The sequence below is a fragment of the Dipodomys spectabilis genome, unplaced genomic scaffold (assembly GCF_019054845.1).
Source record: "Dipodomys spectabilis isolate Male_0828 unplaced genomic scaffold, ASM1905484v1 ptg000002l, whole genome shotgun sequence".
NCBI classification, from domain to species: Eukaryota; Metazoa; Chordata; class Mammalia; order Rodentia; family Heteromyidae; genus Dipodomys; species Dipodomys spectabilis.
Window position 1 is genome coordinate 14764123 of NW_024870679.1, and position 12834 is coordinate 14776956.

At 43.9% G+C, this 12834-nt stretch overlaps 1 protein-coding gene across 1 annotated transcript in view; it reads right to left on the minus strand.

The window, feature by feature from the left end:
* Slc44a3 (solute carrier family 44 member 3) overlaps window positions 1-12834 on the minus strand; it is a 60039-nt gene that overhangs the window by 21994 nt on the left and 25211 nt on the right. The window contains exons 10-11 of the mRNA XM_042680126.1: window positions 8506-8671; window positions 428-584 (exon numbers count right to left, since the gene is read on the minus strand). Coding sequence (XP_042536060.1) covers window positions 428-584; window positions 8506-8671 — 323 coding nt within the window. The remainder of the gene's footprint in view (window positions 1-427; window positions 585-8505; window positions 8672-12834) is intronic.

Sequence of the window (12834 nt, forward strand, 5' to 3'; positions counted from 1 at the left end):
AGACTGGCACTTTACCATGTGAGCCACAGCTCCACTTCTGGCCTCTTGCTGGTTAACTGGCAGTAAGAGGCTCATGGATTCAATCCCAGCTGTCTTTGAACCCCAATCCTCAGCTCTCAGCTTCCTGGGGAGCTAGGATTGTAGGTGTGAGCCACCAGTGTCTGGCTATATTTGATCTGCACTTCAATTTGAAGGAAAATAGGCTTTGCACCCTCCCAACTACCTCCAGTTCCCCTGCTGGAAAACAAAAACAAAAACAAATTAGACCATCATCAAACCCAAAACTTGGGAGCATGGCCTTCTGGCAGATGGCCCTAGGAGCACAGGGGCCTCTGATTGGCCACTACCAGCCACCAGCCACACTCCAGTCCCAAGCCCCTTTGAGTTTTCAGCCCTTAACTTCCTCTGTGATTGGTCTTGCCCTTACCTTTTCTTTCAGGGTGTTACACATGTACATGAAAACCATCCTTGGAATCCTCGTCACAGTGATTAAAAAAGATCCTTTGGCGACAGTTCCTTGGTGGTAGCAGAAAAGAATGGAGAGGGATGAAAGAATTGGATGGTCAGGAGGGTCATTCTTATTCCTGGGAACAGAAGAAAACAGTGTTTCAAAACCACCTCAGAAAGAAACAAGAATCCTCTTCAGCACAAACATCCATGCACCAATGACTTAGAAAGTAGGAATGCAAGCTGGGAGCAGGTGGCTCAGGCCTGTAATCCTATATTCAGGAGGCTGAGATCTGAGGATCAAGGTTCAAAGCCAGTCCAGGCAGGAAAGTCTATGAGAGTCATTTCTCCAAATAACCACCAGAAAATGGGAGGTGGTGTTGTGGCTCAAGTGGTAGAGCCCTCACCTTGAGCTGAAGAGCTGAGGAACAGCACCCAGGCCCAGAGTTCAAGCCCCATGACCAACAAAAAGAAAGAAAGAGAGAGAGAGAAAGAAAAAGAAAGAAAGAAAGAAAGAAAGAAAGAAAGAAAGAAAGCAAACAAGCAAGCAATAGCACTTGGCAAGATCTTCATCTGCTCTGTGGTAGCTAATTTAATTTCTTTTGGTGGCATTCAATGCCACAAACAAATAAGAGGATAAAAAAGAAATAAAAAAATACTGGTGAGTTAAAAATGAACAAGTGTGCTTTTACAGCACTTCCAGTTGTCTGTTTATCCCATCTTCCAAATTTAATTCTCTAACAGTCAACTATTTGAATGACATGGGAGCAAAGGGAAATATGGCCAGCATTAGCTTGATAATAAAAAGCATCATCAGATCACAGGAGCAGGACCAGGATGTGGCCAACAAGGCTGCAGTGAGATCCAATTCAAAGGAAACCCAGAACCCAGGGTGTCTGACTTCTGCACAGCTCTGGGCTCCTGCAAATTCAACTGATTTCATCACAGGTCGCTTCAGTGTGAATCATTTGTGGGATTCGCCATGACTTGACACAGCACCCAAGGATGTGCTCAAGTCAGTTGCCCAGAGAAACAGAAGTGACAAAAGAGTTGAATGGGCACAGCCTCCCCTCACCCCCTTACCCAATCCTAGCAGATAAAACAAAGGAGGAGAGCTGCTGTAACCCCTCTGAATTCCCTCCTCTGATGCCAGTTCTAGAAAACGCAGCTCTTTCCGAGAAGCAACTTCATGGGTTACAAGCGAAGACCGCTTTCCTCTACAGCTTTCCCAGGTTGCTCATACGTCCATGTGAATTAAGGTTTTGACAACAGCTTGGGTTTTCAGGAAGAAAAAGAATCGTAGCCAGCAATGTCTCATGAGCTGGCAATGGCTGCATCTTGCTGTTGCTTTAAATCATTAGGAAGAAAAAGAAGAGAGAACGGGACAGTAATTGAGGGAGCAGAAGAGTGCAGCCCAGTTGTCCCTCATCCCCCCCCTCCCAAAAAAAAAAAGATGCTGTGGACATTTTGGGCCAGGGAAGCCATTGCTGATAGGAATTCATTTGGATCTGATACATGAGGAGTGTCAGCCAGGAAAATCTGACATATCTTTTTCCTTTCTTCATTTTAAGGAAGAATGTTTACTTTTCCATTGAGATTTATGTGCCTCAGAACTTATTCCTGATGCTCAAGAGATTGGGAAAAGAGAAAAACACCTGCTTTCCATCTGGAAGCGGGGAAGAAAAGATTCACAGGCCACTGTGAATGGGAGCCCTTGGTGTTGGGGAGGGGGCTTGGGCCCCCCTCAGGTATTGAAGTCTGGAGTTAGACATTCCGTTTTTGAGGTTTCACTGCTGGGGGATAACTGGTTTCAAGGCACGGTTGCTTTCCTTCTGACTCTGTGCTCAGCAGCGCTTGGCTGGAAGAAAATACAGAGGCTCCAGCAGCTGGGTCATCACATGATGAGAGACAACGTTAAAAAAGAAAGAAAGAAAGCAAAGAAGGCTCTTTCAACCCAAGCCAGCTCACAGGGGCCAGGAGACACTCAATACCTGCCCTCAAAACCAGACACAACCCTGCAAGGAAAAAAAAAAAGGCTAAGCGAAGGATCTGTGAGACCTTGTCTTGGCAGACCCTTTGCTACACACATTCCCCAGTACCAGCCATCTGCCATCCCTCCTGGCTATACTTGCAGCTGCTGCCCTCAGCTCTGGCTCCCTCACCAGCAGCAAAACCTGCCCGGAGAAGAGGCGATTACCTCCAGGAGGCTTAAAATGCTACTGGTCTCTGTATTCCACCATGTTTTAGAGAATGGGCATTGAAGTACTAACCCAGTGGGTGATGGACAGACAAGTTTGGGATGGGAACAGGGAAGATCGAATCATCTTCATATTAAAACAAATACCTGGCTAGAATTTCTTTCTTTAAATTAAAAAAAATGTTATTATAAAGGTGGCGTACAGAGGGGTTTCAGTTACATAAGTCAGGTAAAGTGTTCACTTCTTGTGGGGCACTGGTGTCTCAGGCTTGTAATAGCAGCTACTCAGGAGGCTGAGAGCTGAGGATCACTGTTCAAAGCCGGCCCAGGCAGGAAAGTCCATGAGAATCATATCTCCAATAAACCACCAGAAAACCAGAAATGGTACTGTGGAGCACTAGTCTTGAGCAAAATGAGCTCAAGGACAGTGTTCAGGCTCCGAGCTCAAGGCCCACAACCGAAAAAGGAAGAAAAGTACATTTCTTTTTCGACAATATTACATTTTTTTTCCCTCACTTTTCCCCAGTTTTTCCCTCCTATCCCCATAACACAAGTTTTCACATAGTGTCTAGTGAGTACTGCTGCTGAATTTGTTCAGCCTTTGTCCCTCCATTTCTGTGCCCCCCTTTCCTTCCCAAAGACAGATAAATGAATAAACAAGACAAAAAAGGAAACAAAAAGAGCAACAAAGAAAAAAAACCTCTTGTTTCAATTTCTTGTAATTCATTTCAATAAAGATTATTTTTTTTAACTTAATTTAATTTTATTTGTGAACATACTGTACAGAGGAGTTACAGTTACATGGGCAGGATAATGCGTACATTTCTTACCAAGCATTGCAGCCTCCTCCTTTGTTTACCCTTCACATCCCTTCCCAGCCTCCCCCCTCCCCACCTAATCCCAATCCTTCTCCTCCCCCCCCCCTCCCCCCCCCCCCCCCCCCCGCACCAACGTTGTAAAGCTCGTAATAAAGATTATTTTTATATGATCAGAGGGACATAGTCTTTCTGCTCCTCTCCTAAGAGTATCTTCCTTTGGTCTCCATGTGAATACCTAGAGAGCTGTAAATTTATAATAACCCAGTGTATTTTAGAACTAGTTTTGCATATGAGAGAAAACATGTGCCGTTTGTCTCTCTGAGCTTGCCTTACCTCACTTAACATGATTTGTTCTAGGTCCATCCATTTCCCTGAAACTGACATGATATTATTCTCTCTAATGGCTGTGTAAAATTCCATTGTGAATAGGTATCACACTTTGGATCTACTCATCTTAAAATTCCTTTTAAAGGAACTATATGGCTAAAAAGAAATCATCATGTGTTTTAAGTTCATTAATTTTAATACTAACAATAAAGTGACTTTAAAAGCCCAATAGTACTGGTCAGTCAATAGCAAAAATGGCAGTTTTCTTCACCATCCCCAATTCTTCTGTCTGGAGACAATGGTTTAACTATTTCTTCTGGAAATCCATTTTAGATCGATTGTATTGGTGCTGAAGATTGAACCCAGAGCCTTGAACACATCAGACAAGTGTTATACCACAACTGAACTGTGTTATCAGCCCCTCCTGACTTAAACCTTAAGATAGTGTCCACTGACTCCTCATCATGGAGACTCAAGTTTCCTTTTCCTTATTCACTCAGAACTGCTACCCCATATACTCATTTCTCATTGCCTTTCTTCTCAATCTAATTAGATTTTTAGTATGCTTAGTGTTTATATTAGTAGCTTAATTAGATTTTAGTTATGGTTAGTGTTTATATTATTGGCACATAAATAATGTGTACTGTGAGTATTCACAACTAATCCAAGTAACTTATTCCAAGTTTTTTTTTCCTTCCCTTGACAGTTTTTGTTTTGTCTTGGAGTTCATAATCGGTACACATTTTTTATTTGCTTTGCTTTGTTTTCTATGACCTTTGCTGATTGTCTCTCCAAAGCATAAGTCTTTTCTCAACATGTTCAAACACATCTCTTCTTCTCTCAGTTTCCTTTTCTTTTTCTTTTCTTGGAGATAGCCTTCCTGAAGCTCACTGCCTTCCTGCTCCATTTTGGACTGGATTCCTTCCTTCCTTCCTTCCTTCCTTCCTTCCTTCCTTCCTTCCTTCCTTCCTTCCTTCCTTCCTTCCTTCCTTCCTTCCTTCTTTCCTTCCTTCCTTCCTTCCTTCCTGCCTTCCTTCCTTCCTTCCTTCCTCCCTTCTTCCCTCCTTCCCTCCTTCCTTCTTCCCTTCTTCCCTCCCTCCCTCTTCCCTTCCTTCTTTCCTTCCCTCCTCTCTCCCACCCTCGTTTCTTTCCTTCCACCTTTCCTCCCTTCCTCCCTTCCTTCCTCTTTTCCTCCCTTCCCCCCTTCCCCCCATCCCCCAATCTTCCTTCCTTCTGCAACTTGGTGACCTTCCTGGCAACTCTCTTCTCTTCTTTTCTGTGCTACAGACCATCATTTTTTTTGTTTGTTTTGAAAACTCATATTTGCCTCCTTACTTACTGAAAATTACTCATAAGTTTCAGTGGAGAAAGTTCTTTTGTGAAAAGATGGAGAGGGAGATATTTTGGGACTTTATTTTCCTTTATTCTTGATTGACAATGGAAATAGGTATGGATTCAATGTTGGGAGCGGTCTTCCCTACCATGCTGACAGTGCTGCGGTGGTATTCTCCTAGTTTGAAGTTGCTATTGGAAGTCAGATTGCATCCTGCTTCTGGTTCTCTGGTTCTGCAATCTTTTTCCTTTCTTTCTTTTTTTTCCACTTGATCTCTTTTCCTTCCCCACTTTCCAAGTTTTTCTCTTTACTTATGTCCTCAATCCTGGGAAGCTTTCTACCATAATTTATTCCTCTAAAAAAGTATCTTGGGGGCTAGACACAGGAAGCTCTGTGCCTGTGATCCTAGCTACTTGGGAGGTTGAGGTCTGAGGATTCTGATTCAAAGCTAGCCTGGGCAGAAAAGTCCACAAGACTCTTATTTCCAATTAACTACCAAAAAATCTGGAAGTAGAGTTGTGGCTCAAGTGACAGAGCACTGGCCTTGAGTAAAAGGAGCTCAGAGACAGCACCCAGGTCCTCGGACAAACCCCAGGATCAGCAAAAAACAAAACAAAACAAAACAAAAAAACATCTTGGGGGTGGAGATTTAGCCCAGTGGAAGAGTAGCAAGTGCAAGGCACTTGAAAAAAAAAGTTTTCTCTTTCTGGAATTCATATCCATCCTAAGCAACTCTAATGTTTTACCTTTTCCCCAGTTTTCTATCCATGTCTTTTCCCCCTCTCCTCTCCTAACCCTAAAACCCTAACCCTTCTCTGAAAGCTCAATGACCCTCAGGAACCCAATTTACCTAGTTTTCTCTCCTCTCCTCTGCTCCCCTCCCCTCCCTTCCCCACCCCTCCCCTCTCCTCTTCTTGGTATACAATACCAGACTTCAACTCAAGGCCTTGTTCCCTTGCTTAGCTTTCCTGCTCATGGCTGATACTCTACCACTTGGGCCATTTTTGCTGGCTAATTGGAGATGGAGTCTCACAAACCTTTCTGCCTTGGCTGGCTTTGAACTGAGATTCTCTAGCACTCAGCCTCCTGAGTTGCTAAGCTTACAGGTGTGAGCCACCAGTGCCCAGCTTTGTGTCCTTTTGTTCTACTTTCTAGAAGAATCCTTCAACTCTATATTCTAACTATTCCATAGAAAATGTTGGTTTTTACCATTTTTTAAAATCATTGAGGGCTCTTTCTTACTCGTTTACTATTCCTTTAATGGGGAGATATTAGTTTATGGGTGTAAAATTTCTTTGTTCTTTCTGATGAAATTATAAGTGTGTATGTGCGCATGCACATATGCTTTCGCTAGTTTCCTCTTGTGCTCTGTATTGTATCTGTCTTTTCTAAACTCCTTTTGTTATTTTTATTCTCTTTCTCTCACCAGTGATTTTCTTCAAATCTTTAACAATCACCAGTTAGTGAGTGAAATGTGGGAGAGCCTTGGATGCTGGGGGTGGGTAATTGCTGGCTGCCAGGTGCATTTCACTGTTGGGTTAGGGGTCAGGAAATACATTTCATTGGCAGGGGTGGCATATGGACTATTTGTAGATCTTGACTTGTGTTAGCCATTTTCTTGAGAGAAGAATATATATATATTAATTGGAGATGAGGAGTCTCATGGGGACTTTTCTGCCTAGGCTGGCTTTGAACCACAATTCTCAGATCTCAGCCTCCCAAGTAGTTGGGATTACAGGCGTAAGCCCCTGGCACCGGGCTCTGAGAAGAATCTTCTAGCCAGCCTTTCACCTGGCTGCCACATCTAGGAGCTGAGCTGTGGAATGTGGGGCTGGATGTGTGGGGAGGGGGGGGTGGGAGGGGTCCTCCCTCTTGGGTCATTCTGCTTGGCTTGGTACAGAGCTTTGCTCTCAGCCTCAGCTTTGTTGGCTCCTCCATGTCTAGCGCCTCTTGAGTTTGGGCCTCTGAAGAGCCCAGGTGCCATCTATACATTTCCCCCTTGAAATCCTGAGCTTTGTCTGGGTTTTTGTGACGATAGTCAGTGTGCATCTCACTTGGGCCTCATGCCTCCAACACACGCTGACAGGCCTTCCCGGGTTTTTCTTGTAGGGCCAGCAACCCTGACCACCTTGCCTTCAGCTCTCATCATTCTCTATCTATGATAGTTTCTCGGGTTCTCCCGGTCCTTGTGTGCTCATTCCTCTTTCATTCTTTCAGGGATAAGCAGAGTCAGAGAGGGGATAAGCAGATAAATGCACAGACTTCGCTGGAATGCCACATCAAAGCCTTGCTAAAAAGGCTTTGCTTTTGTTGTTCTAAGATAACACACATCCATTCTCTGGGTCAGACAAGTGTCACCTGTTGGCCAATTCAGTCAGAATGATCTTTGCTTCCTACTCAGGAGCAAGCAACACCCTTCCCCCTCTCCTCCCTCTCCCAGCACCTGGGAGGTTCTTAGTGTCAAGAGCAAGAGCCCTGAATGATGAAGTCCTCAAATCTCACCACTATATTAAAAACCCACAATGTTCTCTACTGTCAGGAGCAACTGTAAGATGGCATAAATCATCCTGGGTTGACTTTCTTACCCCATGAAAACTCCTATTTATCTACTCATTTAGTCTGAGAGATTAGAAGAAGATCAACCCTTCTGGGGCTAAACTTCCTGTTTGGAGTCCAACCCTGTCATTGTCCTGGCTCTGCTCTTCTGGCTTCAGTCTCACTGTCTGGTGGAAAGTCACACACACAGAGTCCAGGGTTTAGGGTGTGTGTGTGTGTGTGTGTGTGTGTGTGTGTGTGTGTGTGTGTGTGTGTGTGTGTGTGTGTGTGTGTGTGTGTGTGGTCAATTAATTTTTTTTATAAGGTAATAGGTTATAAACACAGAAGCATTAATTTACTAGTGCTTAATTCTTCAGGCATAAATTACAGTTTGTAGTTACACACAGATCCTTTAGGGTTTAAAATTATTTTTAAACAAACATTCTCCTAATTTTACAGAAAAAAAGAACCCATGATTGACAGAACTTACTGAAGTATATTCAAAATAAACGCAAAATTTAAAAAAAAAATCTGCAGTCAATAAGAATGGATATTTATAGAATTCAGCTCTTCCTTTCAGGAATTTTTCAGTTCTAAGCAATACGATCACTTTGCTATTTGGCTTCTTTCTATACTGTCTGACTTAAAGCCAAATGGCTTAGAAATGTGACAGATTTGAGGTATAACATTTCTTCTTACCCCCAAATGAGCATCTAGTTCCATTTTTAGCTTAGTGTTTGCCTCTTGTCAACCTTTTTTAAAGAGTCAGGTCAAAACCCTCCCACTGTTTTCGAAGTCCCTACCATAAAGTACTTTGACAATGCAACAGGAAGAAAGCTGGTGCCCACCTGTTGAAATAACAAGTAGCCACTGTCCCTGCAATGATCATTTGCTGGCAGGCAAGGATGAATTCGCTGGTCCAGACGAGGCCGATTAAATGGTACCACCACATATACCGAATGCCCCAAAGAGGCTTGTATTCTACTTGGCCACCTTCAATAACCTGGGCAGTGCCTGAAGTTTAAAACACAAACATGCTTTAGTTAACACCCACGTTCTCTTAATGCGGAAGACAGTTCAAGCAGTCACGTTTTCTTCATAGCTGGTAATCGGCAACACACAAAACACAGATGCCAAAGTCAAGTTTGAAAGACCCAAGATAATTTAAAATTTCCATAGCCAACAGTAAAAAACTGAGAGCCTAGCAATGATAACCTCAGCAACGAAGTCACAGGCAATTTGTAAAATCCTTGACATACTCTCTCATGGTTTGCATCTGACATGTCCCCCACAGGCTCATGTGTCAAACCATTTGTCCCCAGCTGGTGGCGCTATTTTGGGAAGTGAGACTCAACTGGAGGAAATAGGTGATTGGGAACCTTATACCTTGCCCCAGATCCCTTTTTTTCTGTGCTTCCTGTCTGTCATGAAGTGAACAGTCTCAGCTAGAGGCTCCACTGCCACGTTGTTCCCTGCCTTACCCAAACAGGCTCAGAATCAACACAGCCAAAGATCAAAGGCTGAAATCTCTGAAACTATGCACTAAGAGAGATCCCCTAGCCCTCACATTGTTTATGTCAAGTATTTTGTCACAGGGATGAAAAGTCAGACTAACTTAATACTCTGAAATTCACTCCACTTTGAAGATGTGAAACTTGAGTTTGGGAAGAGCCAAGGAACTCAAGTCTCAGTGTTCATAGTTGGTGGAAGGGCATCTTAGACTTAAAACCTCACTGTTTGCCTACCACATGCTTTGTGATGCAATGCAAACATGTTTCATGGAGGAAAATACACAAAGCTATCAAGACTTTTATTCACCCCAAATTCAGACTATGTAAATCAGAAGATTTCAGTTCTCTGAAAGGAATTCAGTTTAGATGTCATTCCAAGAGCAAACTCCTCTAGTATATTTAAAACTTCAAATATCTTTCTTCAGATCTCAGCTTAAGTCCTTCCCAGGGAGTATGTGTTATTTTGGAGTTTTAGTATCATTGTCTACAGGACAATGATAGTAGTCTGAGCATGAAGATTACCAGGATAAATGCAGGTGCTGATGGCTCATGCTACTCAGGAGATTGAGAGCTGAGGATCATGGCCCCAATCCAGCTAGAACAGGAAAGTCCATGAGATGCTTATTTCCAATCAACCAGCAAAAAGCTGTAAGCAGAGGTGTGGCTCAAATGATAAAGTGCCAGCTTTGAGTGAAAAAGCTAAGGGACAGCACCCAGGCCCAGAGTACAAGCCCCAGTATCAGCAACACACACACACACACACACACACACACACACATTACTAGGATAGTACTTAGTTTAGAGAATAACTCACAGAAATATCCCTCTATGGGCAATATCAATAATAATAATTATTATTACTACTGAACTTTTGTTCTGTACTAGGGATTGAACCCAGGGTTTTGCAAATGTTAAGAAAGAATCACTTTATCATTTGGGCCACATCTCCAGCCCTATTATTTCTAAATTTCAGGAGCATAGTACTGTATTTAACATTAGCCAGCCAGGGAAGGATAATTATGTTCAAACATTCAAGTTAGCACACCCTGCTCTTTTCCCATCTAAGCTAAAGAAGCCCTTGAATTTGCCCTGCAGATAGGGGTGCATATCTGATTTGTAGATAACCTTATGCTTTGCATTTCAAATAAATTGCAGTGAGGAAGAAAATGTGCACTTTGAACCTTGGTGAAACCTGTGGCATGAATATCATTTAATCACGTGTCATAGCTATAAATTGACTTTAAGTTTGTAATTCTGGTGTCTGTGCACAAAAGAAGGGGGAGGATCACACTAGATCACACTAGAGAATAAAACTTCCTCTAGACTAAGGCTGCTCCTCACTTCTCCACTCTGTGTTCTGCTAAACAAGAGTCACAATGTAAGACATAAATATTGGAACAGCTTGATTGACAGACACAAGTCAATATTCTATTGAACGCTGAGCTCATTTTGGCTTGAAAGACAATCTGCTTCAGGCGAGGTGCAGATAACTGCTTAGGCTTTTCCAACGTGGATGTGTTTCAGAGAAGCATTTCCAACTCAAAGGGGCAGGGCTTCCAAATGGAACGCAAGTTTAGGAAGGTCAGGCCAGTGGGTTTGGAGAACTAGTCACTCAATCATGGAAGGGCTCAGGGCCAGGGAACAAGCCCATGAGTCCCAGCAATGGATGACAATTTTGCAAGGCCAAGTCTGTCATTCCTGTGATAGACAAACGGTCAGTAAGAAAGCCTTGGACATTAAGAGGGGACAGCCTCTCCTGGCGGTTGCTGCCTATGGTGAATAACACAAATCTGCGCATCCTCTGGCAAGGGTTTAGCCAGTAGAGCAGCTGAAATGATGTCAAGATCCACTGGGCACTGGTGGGTCTAGCTACTCAGGAGGCTGAGATCTTAGGATCAAAACACCAATAACAAAAACAACAACCAAAAAACCCAACAAAATCACTTAGATCTCAAAACCTTTTGGTACTTGCCATAGAAGCACAGCCTACAAGTTCTTTTCTTTTCGTGCTGGTATTGCAACTTAAACTCAGGCCCTATGTTACTTAGTCTTTTTGTTGTTGTTGTTGTTGTTCAAGGATAGCTCTCTACCACTTGAGACATAGCTCCACTTCTAGCTTTTTGCTGGCTAACTGGAGATAAAAGTCTCACTTTTCCTGCCTGGCATTGGCCTCAAACCTCAAACCTCAGATCTCAGCCTCCTGAATAGCTAGGATTACAGGCGTGAAACCACTGGCATCCCCTAAGTAATTTTTGAATGATTGCAGTTGGCTTTGGGCATATTTGTTGAAGCCATCTTCTATCAGTTTTACCAGGCTGTTTATAGATTTTTATTTAGGGCAGGCCGATTTACTCTCTCATTGTACCAACTAACATTTGGGGCCGGAGACTTCTGTTGTTGGGTGTGGCGGCTGTCCTGAGCATGTTAGGATGTTTAGAAGTATTTCTCGCTTCTACACACCAGTTATAAAACCCCAAAACATCTCCATATGTTGCCAAATGCCACCTGGGAGGAAATCCCCGCTTGAGAACCACTGCTTTAAGCAAACATTCTTGAGGAATCAGGCGCCTGTGGCTTCAGAGTAGAAGCCTGGGAACAGAGGGAACACAGCTGGTGTCTGAGCCTCTCAGAACCTCTGTGGGTGGGGCAGGTTCGCCTGAGTGCACACGACCGCCCTCTCCTGGATGGTTGGGTTAGTGCAGGCAAGCTTCTCAACAAACCACTGGGTGAGGCTGAAAACGATGGCCATATCTATGGGACGCTGGTGTCATTATGATGGAACTTAGGGAATGGTTGTGGAAAGGGCATTGAGTTGGGAAGATTTGATTTTAGGCTCAGATTTGGAACACATGGGAAAATCTGGGCCCTCGTTCCCACGGCAAAGGTAAAGAAAGCAGATGGGGAACTGGAGCGGGGGTGAGAGGTAGGCTTGGCCTTGAGAGTCACACGAGACTGTACTGTTCCCCAATGGCTGACCAACCCCAAACGAGTCCTGACACCTCCTACGATGTTTCCTCCCCTGTCACCCAAGGGCAGCAGTACCTACTGCTCAGTCTTGGTGATGCCATCCCATCGTAGCTCTAAGTGCCACCCGTGAAGCCACTACGAGCAAGTTTAATAACTCTCCTGGTGCCATATTGGTCTCATGGTCTAACCACCTCCTCCAGCCATGGCGAGATTCTTCCCCACCCTCCCTCTCAGCCCATGGCCTTACCTCCTATTAGTCCGGGAAAAGTGTAGCAATGAGAAAAGCTCTGCTAGTGCCCACTCCCCACTTCTGTCTTACATCGATGCATCTACTCACACTGCTGACCTCTTTAGGACAAACTGGGATACCGAAGCCAGCCCTGATTCTACCCTCTCTCCTTCACTGAATTTAGTCTTCAACAGCTCTCTTCTTCTTCCTTTTTTGATCAGTTGTGGGGCTTGACCTCTGGGCCTGGATGCTGGCTCTGAGCTCTTCAGCTCAAAGCTAGTGCTCTACCACTTTGAGCACCGGCGCCACTTCTGGTTTCCTGGTGGTTAATTGAAAAAAAGAGTCTCATGGAGTTTCCTGCCCAGGCTAGCTTTGAACTGCAGTCCTCAGATCTCAGCCTCCTGAGTGGCTAATTTACAGGTACCAGCCACCAGCACCCTTTGGCGTTCTTAACTATTCCAATATAAAAA